Here is a 26162-nt window from a genome sequence, read left to right on the forward strand (position 1 = left end):
TTTCAGTGGTAACATTATTTCCCTCCCCAGGACTGAGAACTCTATGATATCTTCCTAACAAATGCCTGTGCCTCCTCCCAGGGCTGGCAAACCCCCGAAAGGCTGATTTGCAGGCAGTTGACTCAGAGGCACTGAGATTGTCTTTGAGCAGTGGGACTCCAGGAGGCACTCTACAATAAAGCAAATTGGGCCACTGTGAGCTGAACAGTAATTGTACACTCAGCCAGATTCTCCCAAGGCTCACACTCCTTCCTGGGACCATGATGGCTACTTCTGGAGGCCCCATGAACTCTTTCAGGCCACTGGGGTGCTATTTGATGCACAGAGGCAATCATTTACTGAATGGTACCATGGAGACCCCGAAGAGTTAAGGCAGCTTTCAAAAGGAACTAATTTTTTCCCCAAATTGGGATTTGCATGCTGGGAGAATATTGCTCAATATTTTTAAAAAATTTTATTTACTTACATTCTCTAAGCTGCACCATCATGTCTTATGGCTGTCCCCTCACATGGAAGAAAGAAAAAGAAAATGATGCTCTGGTCTCCAGAGCATAAGGAATGACAGAAGCTCTAGAGGAAATGAGAGAAAACTTTGGCTTTGAAAGACAGAGAACCTTAGTTTTCAAGTGTGACTGCAGTATCGCTATTTCTTCATTGCTGCAGAGTTTGATGACTTGGCCTTTAAGTAAACTCAAACATTTCAGATACTTTACATGAGTTTCCCCTGCTAACTAATTCTCTCCTTTGTAAGCAGAAAAAACTGATGCATCAAAAGTTTATTAACATAACAAAAATATTGTTCCCCTGAGAAGGGAATAAACCATGTTGCAGGCCCCATTCTGAAGTGGATTAGAGCCAGAGATGAACAAGAAGGAGTATTTATCCTCACCATCCCCTCTGGATACCACACTTGGAAATAACTCTTGGTCATTCTTGCTATTATATTTAATGTCACTTCTCTCTCTTCCATAGTCAGTTGAGTCCATGCTGGGTTTATATAAGAATAATTGACTACATCCAACAGTATAAACTCTGTACCACTGGCCGGGCAGTTAGCCTAAGAGTACCTATGCACACCTGTGTACATGCACACACACACACACACACACACACACACACACACACACAAATACAACTGACTTGGTTTTAATTCCAATCCCCCAGCACTAGGAAATAAATGGATTCCTGCTGTGTTACCCACTGTTCTGATTATCTATTGCTGTATAACAAACAAGCCCAAATTGAGTGGCTTAAAATAACAGCAATCATTTATTTTTCTCATGGACCTGCAATTCGGGCAGAGCTCAGAAGGAACAGCTTTTCTCTGCTTCACTCAGCTGGGGCGGTGAACAAGGGCTAAGAGATCCAAGATGGCACGCTCACATGGCTGGCAAATGGTTCTGGCTGTCAGCAGCAGTGCAGCTGCAATGTCAGGAGCTTAGGTTCTCTCCACATGGGCTTTTACTCAGGGCTGCCTGTGCTTCCTCACAACATGGCCTCAGGGTTCTAAGAGCAAGTATTCCAAGTGACAGGGAGAAGCTACAATTCTCTTGAGACCTGAGCCTGGAAATGTCATTTTTGCCCTAGTCAATTAGTCAAACCATCACAAACCCATCCAGGTTCCAGAGGAGGGGACACAGATGTCACATCTTGAAGGGAGCAGTGTGAACCTATTAGCAGTATCCCTAATCTACCAAATGCACAGAGTTGCCTTTTTCCCCAGGTCATCCCACCCCTGAGACTGTCTGTCCCAGACAGGGAGGAATTTTACACTAATTGCCAAGGAATCCCTATCATTTAGCTGCCTGCTTTCTCTCAAAGTACATATTCTAGGGACAATCTACAATAACTACATCTGTAACTATAGTTTCTCCATCTATTATTACCCAATATCTATATGCAATGAGAGAATGCAAGAGGTTCCCTTTTCCCTAAAGCAAAGTCAACTGGAGGCCAACAGGACCTGCCCATTCTTGTGAGAGGAAGGCCTTCTCTTGCTCTAAGAGCTTATGATAGGAAGGTTTCAGAAAGACCAAAGCCCAAGGCTCTTGGCAGGGAAAGAACAATGGTCCATTGAATCCTTACTGCCAGCACCACTCTGCATCCTGGGAATTCATTGGCTCTGTGCTGCTTCCTGCGTGATGCAATAAAAACACCTCCTTGTCTGCAACATCCTGGAGTCAACTCCCTAAACAACACAAGCGCAAGGGGTGGCAGTCTTTCTGAACTCAAAGAGATATAGGAAAGTCTTGATTGGACACATGCCACAGGAGATGGCTTTTTAAGTCCTGATACTCCTAAGAGGGTTCTTTGCAAACAAACTTAAAGAACTCTGTTTTATGGATATTACAGTTCAGAAGAGAGTTTTTACAAGCTTGACTTCTTACATTGTAATCCAATGGCCATCCTCCGGCTTCATCTACAGCTCAGATTTTATCTGCACTAAAACCCCTTCCCCCCCAAAAAACAACTTCCCACCTTCCCCGTGTTCCTTTCTGCTACCAATTCTTAATTAAGAAGCTTGAGAGCTATAGTTCTGGCAGGATTTTATTGGTCAAATCTTAATAGGAACAACAGGTTTGTAAGTGTATGGGCCTTAAAAGAATATAGATTTTAAGAAAATGATAAAAAAAAAAAGAAAGCTGGTGATAGTCTGCCTCAGAGATGGACTCCAGAGATCCAAAACATAACAGATATTGTCACCTTTTTCGGGGATCATGGTAACTAATGGGATTTCAAACTGCACATGTGCAGTCAGTTTCCAGGAGACTGGTGGAAAGGAAATGGGCACCATGTCTACTTTCCATGTGCTGTGGACTTTACAATCCTCATCTGATCTCACCTTCACAGTATCCTAGCAAAGTGGTATTGATTCCACTTTACAGATGAGGAAACTGAGGCTCAGTAAAATTTAGTAGCTTGCTCAAGGATGCTCAGCTAATAAGTAATGGAGCTGGGACTGGAGCCCTACTGTTTGACTCGAAATCGCATGTGTTCAACAATAGGGCCATCATTCTTCCTGTAATTAGGAAAGGGTTTGGGAAATATGAACCAATATCGATGTTAGGTGATAATAGGAACCACTTGCTATTCAAGAGGTCAATGTGTATATAGGGTCAGATAACATAAATCAGTGATGTGGATTGGGTGTATTAGGGAGTGAGGAACTAGGGTAAACTAAGAGACCAAGACCATCTTCTGTTTAAAGAAGTGCCCCTAACCATCTCCATCCAATTATCACTATTGCAGCTACAAATATTTTCAAGAGGAATGTGAAATCTGAGTCTCACATGAAAACTTTCCACTTTGAAGAAATGGCACCAATTCATTTTTGAATGAATTCAATTTTGAGAGTCCGTTGGACTGCAAGGAGATTAAACTAGTCAATCCTAAAGGAAATCGGTCCTGAATATTCACTGGGAGGACTGAAGCTGAAGCTGAAACTGCAATACTTTGGCCACCTGAAGTGAAGAACTGACTCATTGGAAAAGACCCTGACGCTGGGAAAGATTGAAGGCAGGAGGAGATGGGAACAATAGAGGATGAGATGGTTGGATGGCATCACTGACTTGATGGAAATAAGTCTGAGCAAGCTCCGGGAGTTGGTGATGGACAGAAAAGCCTGGTGTGTTGCAGTCCATGGGGTCACAAAGAGCTGGACATGACTGAGCGATTGAACTGAATTAATTTTTAATCTCTAGAAGTCAAACAAACACATTTTAGGTCCTACTCAGTATCCTCTGCTCTGGACAGTTACAGGTAAAACCTCTATTGGTCTTCCTTACTTTCATAGCACCAGGCCCAAAAGAGGCTATAGGAGCTCAATAAAGAGCTCCTCTGTCCATGGAATTCTCCAAGCAAGAATACTGGAGTGGATAGCCATTCCCTTCTCCAGGGGGTCTTCCCAACTCAGGGATCAAACCTGGATCTCCTGCATTGCAGGCAGATTCTTTACCATCTGGGCTACTAGGGAAGCCCAAATATTTGTACAACAAAAGAATGAATTCTCAAATCAACAATTTGGAGAGAGGCAAAGAGGTATCAAGCCCTGGCTCTCAGGTGCAGAGTCCTTTCATCAGAGCTAGGGCTGCTCAGAGGGGTGGGAAGATACAGTTCTATGGCTGAATCCATATACTTTCCCAGTGACTTGGTGGGTGAGAGGCAGCGATTCTCACATGTTTCCTTTTATAAGGCAAAGTTGATCTGAGAACTGGGTAAGACTGCCTCCCAGAAGTTGGAGTCATCAGAACAGGAAGTGCTGGGAATGAGAAACCTAAGTGGCCTCTCTGTATCTAGTTGCTCTTTTCCAGTATGTTCCCTATGCACCAGTTATCCAACCTGTGAAATGGGATTTATGGAGAATACCAGTCTAAAACATGGAGAAAATTATGAATTCATAAACAATAAGTTACTTGGCAATTTTTTACAGAAAGGCATGCCTAAGTATTCAGTGCATCCTATAAATATGATCCCAAGAAAATTCTGAGTCATCTTTGGAAATCATTAAGTATTTCTGGTTAATAGGTTAGATGAAACATATTAGCAAAGGGATTTCCCAATAAAAATCTGCCAAAGCCTCCACCTGGATATCCAAGTTTATTTTCAAATGTGAAAGTATCTCATATTCTCCATACTTTGAATGTTAAGTACATGGATTTTGCAATAATATCCCAAAATCAGTGGTCAAGCAAAAACTAAGTCTTCATAAAAAGGATGCTTTTCCAACTCTACAATTAGATTTTAACATACTCAACTCCAAGGCAGACCTCACTGGCACGAACTTTATTCTAAGACAATAAAGGAAATTCCTTGTGCCCAAACTGTTCCCAGCTGCCACCAGCCAGAGTGCCAGCCCAGTGGACAGGCTGGGCTTCTCCTGTGTATCTACAACCAAGGAAGGGAATACTGCTCTGCTGCTCCCCACTGATTATATCTCAGTTTGCGTATCGACACAACTTATGTTCTGACTCTCCCAGGCCCTGGTGTTGGAGTTACCAGCCACCCTGCCACTCACATGTCAGGACACAGATTCCTTTCCTAGCTTCCAAAGGAGCAGGTTTCTCCTCTGGCTCCTAAGCAGGTATTGAACGATATCATTGTTGAACAATGTCCTTTTTTAACTAAAGAGACAATAATACTCAAGAGCCAACTGTCTTCATTTCTTCCTTCTCTAGTTGCTTTAGGTGTAGAGTTAGGTTATTTATTTGGTTTTTTTCTTGTTTCTTGATGTAAGCCTGTAACGCGAAGAACCCCAGGGTTAGCAGAAGGAAAGAAATCTTAAAAATCAGGGCAGAAATAAATGCAAAAGAAACTAAAGAGACCATAGCAAAAATCAACAAAGCTAAAAGCTGGTTTTTTGAAAAAATAAACAAAATTGACAAGCCATTAGCAAGACTCATTAAGAAACAAAGAGAGAAGAACCAAATTAACAAAATTAGAAATGAAAATGGATAGATCACAACAGACAACACTGAAATACAAAGGATCATAAGAGACTACTACCAGCAGCTCTATGCCAATAAAATGGACAACTTGGATGAAATGGACAAATTCTTAGAAAAGTATAACTTTCCAAAACTGAACCAGGAAGAAATAGAAGATCTTAACAGACCCATCACAAGCAAGGAAATCGAAACTGTCATAAAAAATCTTCCCGCAAACAAAAGCCCAGGACCAGATGGCTTCACAGCTGAATTCTACCAAAAATTTAGAGAAGAGCTAACACCTATCTTACTCAAACTCTTCCAGAAAATTGCAGATGAAGGTAAGCTTCCAAACTCATTCTATGAGGCCACCATCACCCTAATACCAAAACCAGACAAAGATGCCACAAAAAAAGAAAACTACAGGCCAATATCACTGATGAACATAGATGCAAAAATCCTTAACAAAATTCTAGCAAACAGAATCCAACAACATATTAAAAAATCATACACCATGACCAAGTGGGCTTTATCCCAGGAATGCAAGGATTCTTCAATATCCGCAAATCAATCAATGTAATACACCACATTAACAAATTGAAAGATAAAAACCATATGATTATCTCAAAAGATGCAGAGAAAGCCTTTGACAAAATTCAACACTCATTTATGATTAAAACTCTCCAAAAAGCAGGAATAGAAGGAACATACCTCAACATAATAAAAGCTATATATGACAAACCCACAGCAAGCATCACCCTCAATGGTGAAAAATTGAAAGCATTTCCCCTGAAATCAGGAACAAGACAAGGTTGCCCACTCTCACCACTACTATTCAACATAGTGTTGGAAGTTTTGGCCACAGCAATCAGAGCAGAAAAAGAAGTAAAAGGAATCCAGATAGGAAAAGAAGAAGTGAAACTCTCACTGTTTGCAGATGACATAATCCTCTACATAGAAAACCCTAAAGACTCTACCAGAAAATTACTAGAGCTAATCAATGAATATAGTAAAGTTGCAGGATATAAAATTAACACACAGAAATCCCTTGCATTCCTATATACTAACAATGAAAAACAGAAAGAGAAATTAAGGAAACAATACCATTCACCATTGCAACAAAAAGAATAAAATACTTAGGAGTATATCTACCTAAAGAAACAAAAGACCTATACATAGAAAACTATAAAACACTGATGAAAGAAATCAAAGAGGACACAAACAGATGGAGAAACATACCGTGTTCATGGATTGGAAGAATCAATATTGTCAAAATGGCTATTCTACCCAAAGCAATCTATAGATTCAATGCAATCCCTATCAAGTTACCAACGGTATTTTTCACAGAACTAGACCAAATAATTTCACAATTTGTATGGAAATACAAAAAACCTCGAATAGCCAAAGTAATCTTGAGAAAGAAGAATGGAACTGGAGGAATCAACCTGCCTGACTTCAGACTCTACTACAAAGCCACAGTCATCAAGACAGTATGGTACTGGCACAAAGACAGAAATATAGATCAATGGAACAGAATAGAAAGCCCAGAGATAAATCCACGGACCTATGGACACCTTATCTTTGACAAAGGAGGCAAGGATATACAATGGAAAAAAGACAACCTCTTTAACAAGTGGTGCTGGGAAAACTGGTCAACCACTTGTAAAAGAATGAAACTAGAACACTTTCTAACACCATACACAAAAATAAACTCAAAATGGATTAAAGATCTAAATGTAAGACCAGAAACTATAAAACTCCTAGAGGAGAACATAGGCAAAACACTCTCCGACATAAATCACAGCAAGATCCTCTATGACCCACCTCCCAGAATATTGGAAATAAAAGCAAAACTAAACAAATGGGACCTAATGAAACTTAAAAGCTTTTGCACAACAAAGGAAACTATAAGTAAGGTGAAAAGACAGCCCTCAGATTGGGAGAAAATAATAGCAAATGAAGAAACAGACAAAGGATTAATCTCAAAAATATACAAGCAACTCCTGCAGCTCAATTCCAGAAAAATAAATGACCCAATCAAAAAATGGGCCAAAGAACTAAACAGACATTTCTCCAAAGAAGACATACAGATGGCTAACAAACACATGAAAAGATGCTCAACATCACTCATTATTAGAGAAATGCAAATCAAAACCACAATGAGGTACCATTACACGCCAGTCAGGATGGCTGCTATCCAAAAGTCTACAAGCAATAAATGCTGGAGAGGGTGTGGAGAAAAGGGAACCCTCTTACACTGTTGGTGGGAATGCAAACTAGTACAGCCGCTATTGGAACAGTGTTGGAGATTTTCTTAAAAAACCTGGAATATAGAACTTTGCCATATTGACCCAGCAATTCCCACTTCTGGGATTACCACCACTGAGGAAACCGATCTGAAAAGAGACACGTGCACCCCAAATGTTATCGCAAGCACTGTTTATAATAGCCAGGACATGGAAGCACCTAGATGCCCATCAGCAGAATGAATGGATAAGGAAGCTGTGGTACATATACACCAGGAATTTTACTCAGCCGTCAAAAAGAATTCATTTGAACTAGTCCTAATGAGATGGATGAAACTGGAGCCCCTTATACAGAGTGAAGTAAGCCAGAAGATAAAGAACATTACAGCATACTAACACATATATATGGAATTTAGAAAGATGGTAACGATAACCCTATATGCAAAACAGAAAAAGAGACACAGAAATACAGAACAGACTTTTGAACTCTGTGGGAGAAGGTGAGGGTGGGATGTTTCGAAAGAACAGCATGTATATTATCTATGGTGAAACAGATCACCAGCCCAGGTGGGATGCATGAGACAAGTGCTCGGGCCTGGTGCACTGGGAAGACCCAGAGGAATCGGGTGGAGAGGGAGGTGGGAGGGGGGATCGGGATGGGGAATACATGTAACTCTATGGCTGATTCATATCAATGTATGACAAAAAAAAAAAAAAAAAAAAAAAATTAAAAAAAAAAAAAAGAAAAAAAAATAAATAAAAGGTCCTACTCTGGTGAAAAAAAAAAAAAAGAGCCAACTGTCCATCCTTTCCAAGTCCATCCTTTCCAAGTCCATCCTCACCCTGGAGATAAGCCTTGCTGCTATCTTTATTAAATAGCACAACACTCTCCTCTAAGCAACCAGAGACCACTCGTGATGATATTAAAACCACTGACTCCAGCTTCTAATCATCCCTGAAAAGTCCCCAGAGTGCTGTATCATCTTTTTACAGTTTCAAAAATGAGAATACCAACCTTTAGGAACAGTGGGAGAAGATTCAACAGGCTCTTCTGTTGCTCAGCCGGGCTTCTGGGAGCCAACTGCTGGTATTCCAGAAATTTCCTTTCTAGCATCTCCCAGAGGGCAGTGGGGCCAGGGGTCTGCCCTCCTGGTGGGAAATCAGGTTGTGCAGCATCAGGCTGGCCTTTATTTTTAGAACCTGGATCCTCAGCTCTGTCTTCAGCCTCTGACACATCTTTTGCCTCCATGCCTCAGCAAAGCAGATCTGAATTCAGAACAAACAAGAAAACTGAACAGTCCCATCACAACACTTTCTGATGAAGCTGATTGTGGAACGAAATATCATTCTCATTTAGTCCAGTTCCTATAGCAGATGGTTCCTCTAAGAATCTGAAACTGACTAAAATAAGGAACACTTCTGAAGAAAGAGATTCCAACTTAGATGTGACTCATACTGACAATCTAACATTTGCCAGGCACCATCCTGGGCTCTTTACACAGACTCCCTCACAAGAGACATGGGTACTCTTATTTTCTTTATTTAAGTAAGGAAACTGATGATCCAAAACTCACCCAGGCAATGAGACGTCCAGCTGAAATGTAAACCTTTAATACCAAATCTGGTTTTATTTATTATCTGACATTATTCCTCTTTAAAAATGCTGAGTAAATAGAAGAAACATGTAAATGTCTCTCAATATTTGTAGAGGCATGTAATTCCATATCTTCTATTTTAACTCCATCACATGAGACTAAAAGGATGCAAGTTCTTCATTCTCAGCATTATTAGCTTCACACTCAATGTTTTTAGAGAACTTTACCCTCAAAATGACTCTTGAAATCCCCAAGTTAACTTAAAAGAACTTCTGTGTTAGTACACACAAAACCGACATTTACAAGCTGGGAAGCTGGGGGCAGTAGGCCTGAGGACAGGAATCTAAGCCATGTGTGCATGCTCAGTCGTTCAGTCGTGTCTGACTCTTTGCACACACACGGCCTGTAGCCCGCCAGGCTCTTCTGTCCATGGGACTCTCCAGGCAAGGGTACTGGCATGGGTTCCCATGCCCTCCTCCAAGGGATCTTCCCAGCCAAGGAATTGAACCCATGTCTCTTGTGTCTCCTGCATTAGCAGGCAGATTCTTTATCACTAGGACCATCTGGGAAGCCCATAAAACTAGCCAAGGCTTATTTGCCAGATAGGTAACATTGAGAAAGTACTGTTATTTGTGTCTGTGACTTTTCAATTGCCATACTCTGTAGCTGAGGCAGGACAGGCTCACAGCACAATAAAGGTTTGTTTGTTGTTTGTTTGTCAGGAGTGTTGGAAACTCTGAGCAGAGACCAGAGTGTCAAGGTGCCCAGCAAGAATCCCTCCCCAACCATGATGTCCCCATGTCACCACATAAGTGCCCACCCTGGAATCCAGCCAGCGACTGACAGCCACCAATCAAGGGATGGCAACCAGACAGATAGACACAGAGGTGGGTCCACAATGTTTTGCTCTGGGCTAAGAAGCTGAGGAGGTACATCATGCTTTATTCTTAGCCCAAACACAGAATCCTTGTAGGCTAGAATTCCCACTAACTAAAGATCACATGGCCAGATGAGCCATCCTTCTTTGAAATGTTCTCACCCTTTAGGCACAAAACTCCTTGAGCCCCTGCTCTTCTTCTATCAAACATACTTATTACTCTCAGACTTCATTTGCAGAAGTCATTTTCTTATACAAAAGTCATGTACATTCAGCATCAAAAATTGGGAAGGAAAAAAATATCAGGAAGAATATCAAGCAGGCCTACATCTAGAAAGCTGACCATTGATATTCAAGCTTTTCTTACAAATATATTGTTTAATAATATCATTGGAACAAACTTTTTATTTGTACTTTTGCTTTCATTGGTTGGTTGGCTGGGACTTCACTGGGGTTTATTTATTTCCATTTGGGTCTTGACCCTCAGTTGCCGAGCTTCCCAGGTGGCTAAGTGATACAGAACCCGCCTGGCAATGCAGGAGACACAGGAGATGAGGGTTCAATCACTGGGCCAGGAAGACCCCTGGAGGAAGAAATGGCAACCTACTCCAGTAATCTTACCTGGGCAATCCCATGGACAGAGGAACCTGGCAGGCTCTGGTCCATGGGGTTGCAAAGAGATGGACAGGACTGAGTGAGCAAGCACTCAACACCTCAGGGGCAGGTGGCAGTTGCCTCACACCATCTCAGCACCGTCTCCTTCCTGACCAGGTGTTGACTGTTTATTCACTTTTCCCTAGACTCTTCATCCCCCATTCCCGTCTAGCCCACCCCACCCAGCCCACCTGCTTGATAGCATGGGTCCTTATAAAACATGGCATGATTTCTGAAGGCATTTAAATTTCCCCAAATGGCTTTTTGCATCTTTTCTCAACTTACTTTCTCACTCAACATTATGACTTCAGACCCAAGCATGTGGCTCTGTATTTGTCAACTGCATTTCCCCTAACTGTTGCTCCATGTTACACACTGGGCGTCATGTGCCTGCTTGATTTGTTCACTCCACAGTGGATGGTCAGATTGCCTGAGGTTTCCTGTACTGCCCTCCATCCTGTCCTGGACATTCCCACCAGGCTCCCCTCACAGGGCTGCATGTGACTGGCTCTGGGTACAAACACCTAGGCAGGAAAGCTGAGTCAATAAGGTATGTCTCTTGATTCAACCAAGTACAGTCGGCCAAGATGCCTCCAGAAAGCTGGCACCGAGCCACACTCCCCCACCTCCAAAGGGTCCTCTGCCATCTCCTCCACAGCCCTGCTTGACATCACCCTGCTTTCTAATATTTGCCAATCAGATTGAAGTAAAGTGATCCTTCATTTTAATTTGCATCTCTCTCACCAATGAGTCTGAACATCTCTTTATATGACTCATAGTCTTTTGAATTTCCTCTTCTGAAAAATGACCACTCAAAATCTTTGCTTATTTGTCTTTGCCTATCTTTTTCTTGTTGCTTTGAGAGTATATTCTAAAAACAGATCCCGTGTTGCATTTAAAAATCGCTAGTATCTTCTCTCAATCCATTTCCTCATAAATTAGTTCATGACTTTCTTATGTCACAAAAAAGTATCATGACTACTTCCTATGTTGTTAAAAATCCCCTACATTCTTCATTTTTAATGGTGTGTAGTGCTTGTAGAACCATGTTGATCCTTTATTTAACTAACCCCCTACATGTAAGCATGTAAGTCATTTCTAATTATTCACTGCTGTAAACAACATTGTGACAATAATACTTATGTCTAAGCCTTTCCATCTATTCATGACTAAATAACAGTTTGTGGTACATTCCAAAAAGGAAATAGTTGGATTTAAAGATAGGTAAAATTTTTAGGCTCTTGACACGTATTTCCAAACAGCTTTTCCCAAAACACCTCATCAATGTACAGTCTTCCTACCAAGCATGTGCCAGATTTGACACTTCCTTAGTTACTGTTTTTTTTTTTTATTCTTTCTGATTTAGTTTAAAAGCTGATTAAATGGCATCCAACAGGCACATGAGAAGAGGCTCACCATCACTAATCGTTATGGAAATGCAAATCAAATCCACAATAAACTGTCACCTCACACCTGTCAGAATGGCTATCATCAAAATGAACACAAATAACAAATATTGACAAGGTTTAGAGAAAAGCAAACCCTTGTAGGCTGTTAGTAGAAAAGTAAATTGGTGTAGCCACTGTGGAAAACAGTATGGTGGTTTCCCAAAACACTGAAAATAGAACTACCTCATAACCCAGAAAGTCCACTGCTGAGTATGTATTAAAAAACAAAACAATAATTTGAAAAGATATATGCAACCCAATGTTCATAACAGTATCATTTACAATTGCCAAGATACGGGAGCAACCTAAGTATCTGTCAACAGATCCATGGATAAAGAAGATGTGATAAAGAATATTACTCAGCCATAAAAAAAGAATGAACATTTGGCATTTACATCAACATGGATGAGCTTGGAAGGCATTACACTAAGTGAAGAAAGTCATACAGAGAAAGACAAATCCTGTATGGTATCACTTATACATAGACTCTAAAAAATAAAATGAACTAGTGAATATAACAACAACAACAAAAAGAAATAGACTCACAGATACAGAGAAAAAACTAGTGGTTACCAGGAAGGAGAGGAAGAAAGGAAGACAATATTGTGGTAGGAGAAATAGAAGTATAAACTATTAGGTATAAAATAAGCTATAAGGATGGGGCTTCCCTGGCAGAGCTAGTGGTAAAGAACCCACCTGCCAATGCAGGAGACATAAGAAACATGGGTTCGATCCCTGGGTCGGGAAGATCCCCTGGAGGAGGGCATGGCAACCCACTCCAGTACTCTTGCCTGGAGAATCCCATGGACAGAGGAGCCTGATGGGCTACAGTCCATGGGGTCACAAGGAGTTGGACATGACTGAAGCAACTTAGCAGCAGCAGCAAGCTGTAAGGATAGGTTGCACAACATGAGGAATATAACCAGTATTTTATAATAGGCATAAGTGGAGTATAACCTCTAAAAATTGTGAATCGCTGTGTATCTCTGTTGTATCTCACTATGTATTTTGTTAGATGTGTTTTTGTCTGTCTGCTATTCAGTGTCCTTAACAGGCTCCTTGTGGTGGTTTTCTGGTGTCAGATAGATGCCACATGTTCTCATTTCAAAAGTTCCCTGTAGGGGAATCCCAGCTGTTCCCCTGCCATTAATTACCCTCAAGAGCCACATATCCACTAAATGTTAGCTTTGTGAAAGAAGACCATTGCACCTTCATCAGCTGCTACTGCTGCTAAGTCGCTTCAGTCGTGTCCAACTCTGTGCGACCCCATAGACAGCAGCCCACCAAGCTCCTCTGTCCCTGGGATTCTCCAGGCAAGAATACTGGAGTAGGTTGCCATTTCCTTCTCCAACCTTCATCAGGGGTTGGCATGAAGTAGAAGCTCAATAAAATATTACTATATACATGAACAAATGAATGAATGAACCTATATGCTGATGGCAGCCAAATCTCTCAATAGCCCAGACCTCTCTTCTAATAAGTCCTTTTTCTACTTGGATTTCCCCCAGACTCTGAAAGCCATTATATCTCAATCAAACAGACATTCTCATCATCAACAAAACCAACCTAAGTCCAGCACAGACATCCCAGTACATAGGATGGAGGCTACAGTCGATCCAGGCTTGGCTGTATCACATAAAAGTCATCATGGGGTTACATCTGCAGGTGCTACTAAATGATTCATTCAATAAAATGTATCAGAGGTCCTGCTAACCCACCACATTTCTAGGATAAGCAGGTGAGAAGAAAAAGTGAGTTTCAAGCTGTGAAAATGTGATCCTGGGGAACAAAGCTGAACACCCAGGGGAAATATCAGAGCCCCTCAGATCTCCTCTGAAGTTAAGAAGCCACGTTTACTAAAGTGTTCCCTTGAAAAGACTGAGATTTTCAAAAAAAACAAGAATTTCTAACAAAACGGGATCCGTGAATCGTGTGGAGAACTTGTCTGACTCAAATATCAAGTTGTGGCCTTCTCTCCTGTCCTGTCGATCTGCTCCGGTTTTGTTTGTAAAAGGAAGGAACTGGGGAGCAGCCTGTCAGGGCTGTATGAAGAACAGCAAGAAGAAGCCATTCTAATCCACTCTGTTATCAGGAGTGTCTTCTTTCCTCTGTAAACAGGTGCGGGCACCAGCACAGACCCTGGAGCCAGGCTGGTCCAGTTTAAATCTCATGGGCTTAGACCAAGTGAAACACCTGTCCCAGCCTCAGTGTCTTCATTTGTGAAATGGGATAATCACAGGGCCCCTCAGAGGGGATTGAGTCAGAACTCTAGGATGGCATTTATTAGAGCCTCCTTGGTACAGGATTTACCTGCATCCCTTCATGTAACCTTCCTGCCATCCAGCGATGTCAAAGCTATCAGCCTTTGTTTGCAGATGGTACTAAGGCTCGGAGCAGAGAAGTGACCTGCCCAAGGTCCCACTGTGAGCCGGCAGCCCAAGGTGGGTCCACCCCGGGTCTATAGACAGCTCTGCACACCAGAGGCTGAGCTCAAACAAGGGCTCACTTAGGGTGCAGGGAAGAGAGAGGGGCTTGGCCAGGTACCATGCTAGAAAGTGTTTCGGAGAAGGAGAAGTTTGGGGAGGGATGAAGGGAAAGATGACCTGGCAAGATGAGAAGGCTGGAGGTTACACGGGGTCCCAGGAGACTCCAGGGAAAGACAAGGCCCCACTCTGTGCCGACAAGTTGTTTCCCAGTTCAGGTCAGGCTCAGGGCATGTGACACGTAGCCCAGCTTAGTCATGTCTCCTCCACATGCCTCACCAGGCAGACTCGAGGCCCTGCCTTTCTGCAGCCGGGATGTGGCTGTGAGAGACGGGCAACTGTGCAAGCACCTGCCCACTCATGCCACCCCCAGGCAGAGGGGGCTGCAGGGCTGAGATGGGAGTCAAAGGCCTAGAGTCCAGTCCCAGCTGGGTGCTGTGCTGCCTCAAGCAAGCTACTTCCCCTCTCTGAGTTGAGGTTTCTCCTCGTTGAACTGGCCCCGGTAATCTCAGTTCCACCCTCTGGCCTTTACGCACTGACCACAGAAGAGATGCAGGCCAGTGAGTCAGTGCAGAAGGGCTGGAGAGGTACTTGAGTGGGCTGAGAGCCTGTGGGGTGTGTGTGGTGAAGGGCGCAGGCCAGCTGCTACATAGGAGCCAGATGACAAGTCTGCAGTGACCTGAGAAGGGGAATTCCCTATGACCTCAGGGACACTGGGGCTGGGAGTGTCCACCTACCCTGCATGGGTCCCTAGCATCATCGGAGCTTTATAATGTCTCAGAAGCGATGCATCCAGGGCATCCTGCTCACAGCTGCTATGCAGGAGGCCAACATCTGGAGCCTGAAGAATCATCTGGGTGACTGACGCTTGGGCTGCTAAACCCACCTTCAGCTTCATCCCGGACTTTCTGTGGGATGATTTGCCAATGGGTGGAAGTCTCAGGATGTTATATTTGATTTAGCAGCCCTGGGAATTAAAATGCCGGGAAGCTATTCTGGAGGAAATGGAGCAAGAAGGTGTGTGGAGCCACACTCCAACAGTGTATGTCAGAAGAAACCGGGGACTCACTGCATTCTATGTGGAAGCTCAGACCCAGTGGCAGAGTTGCTAAGATAAAATTCAAGACTGAAGTGCCCCCCATTTCTTGTCAGCCTGTACAAGTTAACCCTTTCTGGATTGCACACCCCCCAGTGCAGAGGCACACCTATTACCATCCACATCACGGGCATGGTCCCCAGGTCCCAGAGCTGGGGGAGCCTCTAAACCAGGTGACAGAGAACAGAACAGCAACTTTCCATGTAACTGCTGCAAACGACCTGCTTTCCTTTCCATTCAAAAGTCAGTTCCTCATTGTATGTCAGCAGATCCAAATGCTCTTGCTCCTGTGTCCACAAGAGGCTGGCCTCAACCTGGAGCTCTCAGGGGGAAAAAAATCACAAAACCAATATTGTTCCAAAAACAGTTGCAGGGTGGGGCTCAGCCTCACTTCCTTCCCCACCATTTCATATTAACAGGAGAGCTTACAAGCAAATGAAAATAGGGAGGGGTGGGCAGAAGTTACAGTAACAAGGATGCTCTGTTCACTCCACAGCCTACTGTTAATCAAAAGCACTGAGGCAGATAAGAACATCAGCATTAGAGAAAGGTAGACTAAAACCACGCTGATATACCAGGACACATCTATGAGAATGTCTTTAAAAAAACAAATAAAATCGGTAAGTGCTGACAAGGATGCAGAGCAACCGCAACTATCACTCTCGCTACTGTGAATGCAAATGGTGCGGCCACTTTGGATTTCTCAGCAATTTCTGAGAAAGTTAAACATATTCTCACCCATTACCTTCCCGGGTATTTACCCTAGAGGAATGAAAACTGATGTTTATATAAAAACCTATATATGAATGTTTATAGTAGGTCTATTCATAGCTGCCAAAACTAGGAAATACTGCAAAATTTTTATCAAGGGGTGAATGAATAAAGAAACACATATCTCCGTATGGTGGGATGCTTCTCTGCAGTAGAAAGGAACACACTTTAGACCCACAGCAACTTGGATGGGTCATGAAGACCTTATGCCAAGTAACAGGAGCCAGAACGCTGCACACTGCCTTACCTCATTTATATGCCACTCTGGAAAGGCAAAATTTCAAGGACGGAAGATAGATCAGTGCTTGCCAGGGATTTCAGATCGGAGGGTGGCTCCAAAGGGCAATGAGAACGTCTGGGGTGGGAGAAAAGTTCTATGTCTTGACCTCGGTGGTGGTCACACAACTGAGTATGTGTGTCCAAAGGGCACATTGCAAGGGGTAAAATAGTGTATGTAAATCACATGTCCATCAAACTGACGTGAAAAAACACATATGTGGAGATGTTCTGTTCAGTTCAGTTGCTCAGTCTTGTCCGACTCTGCGACCCCATGGACTGCAGCACGCCAGGCTTCCCTATCCATCACCAACTCCCAGAACTTACTCAAACTCATGTCCATCGAGTCGGTGAGGCCATCCAACCATTTCAGTCTCTGTCGTCCCCTTCTCCTCCCACCTTCAATCTTTCCCAGCATCAGGGTCTTTTGAAATGAATCAGTTCTTCACATCAGGTAGCCAAAGTGTTAGAGTTTCAGCTTCAGCATCAGTTCTTTCAATGAATATTCAGGACTGGTTTCCTTTAGGATGGACTGGTTTGATCTCCTTGCAGTCCAAGGGACTCTCAAGAGTCTTCTCCAACACCACAGTTCAAAAGCATCAAATCTTTGGCACTCAGCTTTCTTTATAGTCCAGCTTTCATATCCATACATGACTACTGGAAAAAGCATAGCTTTGACTAGACATCTTCAGCAATACATGAACCGTGAACTTCCAGATGTTCAAACTGGTTTTAGAAAAGGCAGAGGAACCAGAGATCAAATTGCCAACATCCGCTGGATCATCGAAAAAGCTAGAGAATTCCAGAAAAACATCTATTTCTGCTTTATTGACTATGCCAAAGCCTTTGACTGTGTGGATCACAATAAACTGTGGAAAATTCTGAAAGAGATGGGAATTCCAGATCACCTGACCTGCCTCTTGAGAAATCTGTATGCAGGTCAGTTAGAACTGGACATGGAACAACAGACTGGTTCCAAATTGGGAAAGGAGTACGTCAAGGCTGTATATTGTCACCCTGCTTATTTAATTTATATGCAGAGTACATCATGAGAAACACTGGGCTGGAGGAAGTACAAGATTGCCTGGAGAAATATCAATAAGCTCAGATATGCAGGTGACACCACCCTTATGGCAGAAAGTGAAGAAGAACTAAAAAACCCCTTGATGAAAGTAAAAGAGGAAAGTGAAAAAGTTGGTTTAAAGCTCAACATTCAGAAAACTAAGATCATGGCATCCGGTCCCATCACTTCATGGCAAATAGACGGGGAAACAGTAGAAACAGTGACTGACTTTATTTTTCTGGGCTCCAAAATCACTGCAGATGGTGACTGCAGCCATGAAATTAAAAGACGCTTACTCCTTGGAAGGAAAGTTATGACCAGCCTAGACATCATATTAAAAAGCAGAGACATTACTTTGCCAACAAAGGTCCATCTAGTCAAGGCTATGGTTTTTCCAGTAGTCATGTATGGATGTGAGAATTGGACTATAAAGAAAGCCGAGCACTGAAGAATTGATGCTTTTGAACTGTGGTGTTGGAGAAGACTTTTGAGGGTCCCTTGGACAACAAGGAGATCCAACCAGTTCATCCTAAAGGACATCAGTCCTGAGTGTTCATTGGAAGGACTGATGTTGAAGCTGAAACTCCAGTATTTTGGTCACCTGATGTGAAGAATTGACTCATTTGAAAAGACCCTGATGCTGGGAAAGATTGAGGGCAGGAGGACAAGGGGACGACAGAGGATGAGATGGCTGGATGGCATCACCGACTCAATGGACATGAGTTTGGGTAAACTCCGGGAGTTGGTGATGGACAGGGAGGCCTAGCGTGCTGTGGTCCATGGGGTTGCAAAGAGTCGGACATGACTGAGCAACTGAACTGAACTGAACTGAGATGGACCTTTGTTGGCAAAGTAATGCCTCTGCTTTTTAATATGCTATCTAGCTTGGTCATAACTTTTCTTCTAAGAAGCATGACTTAATTTAATTTCATGACTGCAGTCACCACCTGCAGTGATTTTGGAGCCCAAAACAATAAATATGCAGATGGAAGGAACACCAGTAGAGAAGTTAGAGGCTAAGGGTTTAGGCCCTTCACCTGCTCCTTCTACTGAGGCTGCCGCTCAAAGAGGGTTTCACCAGCATCCCAATCTGATCTGTACAAACCAGACTAAAGAGTCTGACCAGAACCCTGGGCTCCCCAAGCTCCATGAGAGCAACAGAGGAGTCCCCAGACAGGAGAGGGCTGAATGCAGGCATGATGGGAAAATCACGCTTTAGCCAAGTTCTAGTGGCTGACACAGATGTGGAGTTCTAAATAATAGATCTTAAACACCTAGAAAAGGAGAACACAGCAACATGAATCTAGAATGGTTATTCCTAGCTGGCATAAGCCAGACTTGGAACAGGGAAAGACAAGAGAAAAGATGATCTCGCAGCAAGGACTAGTGATCACCTTGGTGTGGCCCCCACCCTCTCCAGTTAGCAAGAGTCCCCTCCTCTTACATCAGCCAAGGGAGAAGAGTACCAGCAGGTGGAAAACAGCAGAGCCCTGGGCCCTATCTCCTGTGTTATATGACTCAAGAAGAGAAGAAGGCCACTCAGGTTATTTCCAGAAGTACAAGAATTCCCTTGAAGACTAAGATGGGGACTTGATTGGCAGGAATCAGGCAAGTGAGGCGACACCTCCCATGGCTCTCAACACTTCCTTTTTTTGATTCCACTCCGTGCACTCCTGGCCAGCACACACCTCTGTGGTTTTTGCAACAGCAATAAAATATAGGAACTCACAGTGTGCTGGGGAAGGGACCTAGTTTTATATCTCGGTATGTGTACTGACTTCCACATTACCAAAAATGGCCAGGGAGCAGTTCCCCTGAGCAATCATTGCCAGCACAAAGATGTGGGCTGGTGAACAAGCAGCCCAGTTCCTGTAACTAGGAGCCTCCTCAGCGAGGGAGTTTATCTGTGGCTTGCCCTCTACTGGAACTTAAGGAGATGCTGCCTAAGTAAGAAATGGCCATAACTGAGTGAGCATCTAACAGGCCATCAGAGTTCCCTAATCTTAGAAAATTTGTAAAGGAAGTATTATTATGTCCATTATACAGACAGGGAGGGCAAGACTCAGAGAAAAACAGGTAACTTATCTGAAATCAAACTGCTAATAAGTGTTAGAATCAAAGTCAAATGCAGGCTTTTTTTACTCCAAAGTCCTCACCTCCTTTCATCACTCTAGGTTGGCTTGACACAGTGGCTAACAGTGGTAACAACAGACCTCAGGGGCACCTCAGGTACCCGCTGGACACTGTTACTGCCAGCACTGCAGGGGTGCTCTGGCTGGTCTTGCAGAGTTGCCACTGACCCTTGGGCATAGGAGGTTTAGCATCATACTGCCTTCTGGCCCCCTCACATTGTAGGTGAGCAGGCCCAGAAGGGGACCCTCTGGTTTTGCCATCTCCCCAGGGTAGAGCTACTCTCTGGGAGCCACAGTTTCCAGGCACACCCAGTGTTAATCACTCACCCTCCAGGCTAGCCACCAGAGCTGCAGCTCTACTCAGCTCTCTCTGCATGGTGGGCTGTTTGACTGTTAAACATACAAGAAGCAGAATCACCCCTGGTCCACACCCTGGTCCACCTCACAGTCAAGGAAGCACTGAGGAAGCAGACACAGCAGGGTAGGAGCTGGGCAGGGAGGTGCCTGGCTGTGGGGCACAGAAGAGGCTCATGGCCCAGCCCAGAGAGGGGTGTGGTGGTCTGGAAGGGCTTCTCAGGATGGACTGCACCCGGGATGGGCACTGAGGGATAAGGAGGAGATGTATCTGAAGCAAAGCAGATGAACACTCCAGGCAGCATGTGTGTTCAGGGATGTGGGTAGGGTTCAAGGCTGCATCACGGGGAGCGGGATGGGGTGAGGGTGTATGTTGCAAAAGGACCTCTAATGCCAGTGTGGACATGGACATGGCCCTCATTCCATGCAGTGTCATGGGAGTCCCTGTGGAGCTCTCAGCAGGGAGCATCACAGATGGCATACAGAGACTCGCTTCTAGATGCTGGGCCTGCCCAAAGGGCCCAGCCCCTGCCCCCTCCCCCAAACCCGGTGCTCAGAGCCTGTGGGCAACAGGAGGCAGGGAGAAGGATGCTATGATACAATGTCTGAAATATATCCTTTGGAGCAGGAATCCAGCACTAAGGGCACAGAGGAAAGGAGCTGGTTATTGGGGATAATGGACAGGTGGTGAAGGTGGGAGAAGTAAGAGAGTGTTCACAGAAACAGAGTCTTGGGAGAGGGAACATAAGGGAAGGAGAAGCAAGACTGTGGAGAGGCTAGAGAGAATTGTTCCTGGGGAAGGGCACACAAGGGGACGAGAGATGAGAGACGTGAGGCTGAAACACGGGTGGTTTGTGCCTCTTTGAGGGATGCAGGGTAGGAGTAGGGTGGAGAGTGTGGGCAGAGGCTAGGGCACAAAGGTCTCCCAATCCTGAGCTGTCCCCATCCCATTCCTCACCTTCTGGACTCCCTGGGGGAGTGACATCTCTGGGGACTTTGCAGAATCCTTATTCTCAGGCCACATGTTCAGGTGAGAGATGAAATATTTCCAGGATTGGTCAGCTTATATAATCGGCCTGTTTAGCTTATTAAATTTTAAGTATTATTTGGTCAGAAAATAAACAGAAAAACAACTCATTAAACTTTCAAACATACCTGGAGGTATGCATTCCTGACTTGTAAGAAATTAAGCATCTCTTAATTCTCATGGAATTCATTTAATAAAAAAATTCTTTCAAGGATTATACAAACAGATGGAAAGATATATACCATGTTCTTGGTTTGGAAGAATCAATATTGTCAAAATGACTATACAACCCAAGGCAATCTACAGATTTAATATGAGTGTGTGTGTGTGTGTGTGTGTGTGCACTAAGTCACTTTAGTCATGTCCAACTCTTCCCAACCCCATGGACCGTAGCCCGCCAGGCCCCTCTGCCCATGGAATTTTCCAGACAATACTGGAGTGGGTTGCCATTTCCTACTTCAGAGGATCTTCCCAACTCAGGGATCAAACCCACATTTCTTGCATCTCCTGCATTAGCAGATGAATTCTTTACCACTGCGCCACCTGGGAAGCAAACAGTAAGGTACCAGCACAAGAACAGAAATATAGATAAATGGAACATGATAGAAAGCCCAGAAATAAACTCATGCACCTATGGTCAATTCATCTGTGACAAAGGAAGCAAGGCTACACAATGGAAAAAAGATAACCTACAGATGAAAGGGGAGCCTGAGAGTGAAAGTCACTGTGATCAGACATGATTTGTGAGGTCAGACAGGGTAAAAGTCCACATTATGTAATTCCCAAATTCATCATTTTCACTCAGTACCTTTTGCCTGTAACTGCTGCACTTACCACTTTTCTCCTTGTGTTGACCTTATTCATGAAGACACTTTCTCCTACTCATTCCTGCATTTCCTCAATTTTAAATTTTTATCCATATAAAAATGTCACAATAATTTATTTCATGTTGGGGTGGTATTAAACACATACATCAAAAATGATAGTATTCAGACATTTAAAATCACGTGAGGAAAGACATTTTTCTGGGGAGGGAGGTGGTATTGTAGCCAGGTTTTGGGAGAGGGGTCCCTTCGCACAAGGGGAAGCAGTAGAATGACTCTGCAGGGTAACTGCACTCCCACTCTCACCCCAGGCGCAAGACGGAGCCTTGGACCCATTTCAGTTCCCCTGGTGTGGTAAATATGTCACTTATATAATGGAATGCTTCCGGGAGACAGGTGCATGCAAGGAAAACCTGAAGTAAAATAACAGACTGTGGGTTCTGATTTTTTTTTATTTCTTTTGAATGTCTGGATATTTGCCCACCCTCATTGTCCTGGTTCTTTTCTCCCCCTTCGCTCTACCCAAAGGAAGCCTGCGCAGGACGCCAGGCTCTCCGGCACCCTGGGAGCCTCCGCACCTGCGGAGGAGCCTGGAGCTGCGTGGCTCCACCCTCCCCAGCTTGGGCTGCTGCGCCCTCTTCCATCACTGCCTTCCACCAGCTTCTAAAGGTCGCTGCATGTTAGTAGGCCCTGCCTTTAATACACTTGTCTCCCAGCTGCCCCATCCCTACTACCCCCGCCCCTGGGACCACCTGGTTTCTGCACCTGGCGCCACTCTCAACTTTATCTGGTCCACGCTCAAAGAGCTCGGGGGAAAGCCCTGTGCGCTCACGGTAGCGTTTCAGCATTATTAACTCCTGACATGCTCTGACCATCCTATAACAGTTTCTTCGTGTGTGTATTTCTCTTTTTCGTCTTTGACAGTACATCTCTTTATATCGTATTTTGTGCATATCCTTTAAAAAGCTGACATTGGGGTGCTACTTGGGCTATATTCTTAATATTGAAAATACAAAAATCAACAAGTGTTTACTGCCCTTTTTTTGTATACTACTTTTCACATCCAAGCATATGTTACTTGTAATTTATGTACCAAGTCTCAACGCAGTAAGTGCCTATCATCATACCATAAATATTTTCTATGTTGCCCTTCTCCTTAAATTATGAGATTTAATAATGGAGAAGGATTCTTGGTCGATTCCCCATAACTGATTCTCTTACTGTCTATGAACAGGATGCTGAGGGCATCTCCACTGTTGCTATAAGCAGGGCTGAGAGGAAAGATCCCCTCACAATCTCTTTGTTTGCTGTAAATTATCTATGAAGATGAATTTTCAAAAGAAGGGTTAGCCATTGCCCAAGAGAGAAGAGCAGTTTTCACACTTCTGCCACACACTGACTACATATTTCTAGAAATGTTCCATCAGTTTTTTAGTGGTAGCTAAGGCAAAGCACACAGACTTTAACATCTGGTGGAACTAGGTTCAAATTCCAATCAAGGCATTTAATGTCTGAAGGTAAAGGACTTTACCTCTGAGCCTCCATTTTCTCATCTGTAAAATGGGAGTAATGAAACTGATCTCACTGTGGGGATCAAATGAGATTGCAAATACCAGTGCCCTACCCAATGTCTGGCTTATTGTAAGTACTAAATCCATTCTTCTTATCCTCCATACTTTCTCCTTGGAATTATTTAGGATGAGGGACTTTTCACTTCTCTAATTTCCCATCCTTCTTGAACCATTTTCCTCATGAAAGTCTTAGCCATGGAACAAGAAATATCATTTCTCTGAAGGGTGCTTCCCAGCAGAAATATAAAACCAACCACAAATTCAAGCCACATGTGTAATTTTAAATTTGGGGGCAATCACATTTAGAAAGTAAAAATAAATAGGTTAAATTAATTAAATCTCTTTATTTAAATATATTTTAAAATATATTTTATTTAAGGCAATATATCTGAAGTATTATCATTTCAGTATGTTATCAATATTTTCAAGTAAAGATAGTCTATATTTCTTTTGTTCTTTGTTTGTAATATCTTTGAAATCCAAGGTGCATTTTATAACTTACAGCACATCTCAGCTCAGACTGGCCACTTTTCAGGGATGACTGCAGGCTATTGTATTGGACAACGTAGGTCTGGACTTTGAGACTTAAGTGTTTAACAGTGTAAGAAGGGCTTAGAAATGTTACCCAGAGACATCATTTCCCATGTAAAATGCAGGGACATTTTGATAGTTTGCAGGACCTTTGGAGGGAGACAACCAAAGTAAGGCCTTAGTTGTAAATAAAATGGATGTGAGCTCTACAGTGTGGCTCAAGGACCTCTGAGGTGCTCATCTTCCCCCTTCCTCTCCTGCACAAAATATCTCGCCTCCTGAAACTGAGTCCCCTTAAAATCAAGTTCCTCTGATGAGTTTACCATTAACCCCTTTATCCAAAACTTTATTTGAAAGAAAATAAGAAAGATCTTGTCCAGCACCTGTTCCTCTCAGGACTGAAGAGTAGCAAATGAAAAGGGGAATTGAAACCAAGCAGGACCCTACAGGGCCCTATGGGTAAAGAAGACCCTCCATGTCCCTCATGTCTTCTTTACAGTGAGAAAAAAAGACTTTATTCTCCTAAGCCTTCTGTGTGTTCCAAAAAGCAGACTCACGCAGTTAATGATTAGGAAAACAGAGTCAGAGGACTCCAAGTTCCCGCGAAGAGAAATAGATAACAATCTGATGCATCTCTTTGAGTTGCTCTGTTGAAACTAAGGACCACCCCCCGCCCCCCGCCCGCCGGTGGGGGATGGTAACCACATGCTGGGCATGTAGACCCCAGACTGGCTGGAACTAGAAAGTTGATGACTGAGATGTTCAAAACATCACCCTGTTACCTCACCACCAGCCAATCAGAAGAAGGTTCATGAACTGATCACATGTCCTACTACCCTCTCCCTTTTACTTTTTTTTGCCTTTAAAAACCTTGTGCACCAGCCAGCTAGCAAGATGAATTTGAGACAAGCCTAGAACTCCTGTCTTCTGAGTGAGCGCCTCCTTGATTAATAAACCTTTCTCTGCACTAAACTCCAATGTTTGTTTGTTTGATGTAACAACAACCCTTCTCCCAAGTGGCCACATGGCCTTGATTTCTACCAAAAGGCCACTTGAGGGAGACGGTGCCAAGAATTCATTCCTCCACTTGATGTCTAATTGGCATCCCCATCTTTATATGTTCAAACTGATATTCTGGAATAATCACCACCTTTCAAATATGTTCCTTGACAAATTCTCTCTGTTGCTCTAGACTCATCTTTAACTTCTCTCTTCTACACCCAACACTTGCAACATTGTTAAATCTCTCTCAAAAAAATATCTAGAATCTCACCACTCTCATAGCTGCTCATTACCTCTGTTACTATCACTTTGGGGCAAACCACTGTTACCTTCAGCCTGGGTTATAACAACAGCCTCTTAACTGATAATATTTCTTCTTCCTTTGTTATCCACAGAAAGTGATTTTTCTTCAAGGGAGCATGTATCAGCAAGAGTCAAAAAAACATATTTTTGAAGACAAGGGCAATAATATAAAAAACAAACCAATTAGGAATAAATCTAGGCAAAGTATGCACTGATTTTATAAAAGAGACAAACAATATTCATGAATTGGCAGAGTCATTTTCATAAAGATATAACTTCTCTTCAAATTATATTTCTAATAAAATCTGAACAGAACTTTTTTGTTGAAACTGAGAAGCTGTTTCTAAAATTCACATTAATAAAGAAGGAAACAATATGTCAAGATAGAATGAAAGAATAAGAAAAAATGAGGTGACACTTTCCAGATACCAAAACTTACTATAAGCTTCTAGTTAATAATATTATTCAGTGTTGGCAAAGCATAGA

At 43.1% G+C, this 26162-nt stretch overlaps 1 protein-coding gene across 1 annotated transcript in view; it reads right to left on the bottom strand.

Moving 5' to 3' along the window:
* Positions 1-26162, bottom strand: part of WDFY4 (WDFY family member 4) — a 251632-nt gene that overhangs the window by 223631 nt on the left and 1839 nt on the right. The window contains 1 exon segment of the mRNA XM_043476353.1: positions 8685-8935. Within this exon segment, the coding sequence (XP_043332288.1) occupies positions 8685-8918 (234 nt within the window). The 5' untranslated portion in view covers positions 8919-8935.

This window comes from Cervus canadensis, chromosome 8 (genome assembly GCF_019320065.1).
Source record: "Cervus canadensis isolate Bull #8, Minnesota chromosome 8, ASM1932006v1, whole genome shotgun sequence".
NCBI lineage: Eukaryota > Metazoa > Chordata > Mammalia > Artiodactyla > Cervidae > Cervus > Cervus canadensis.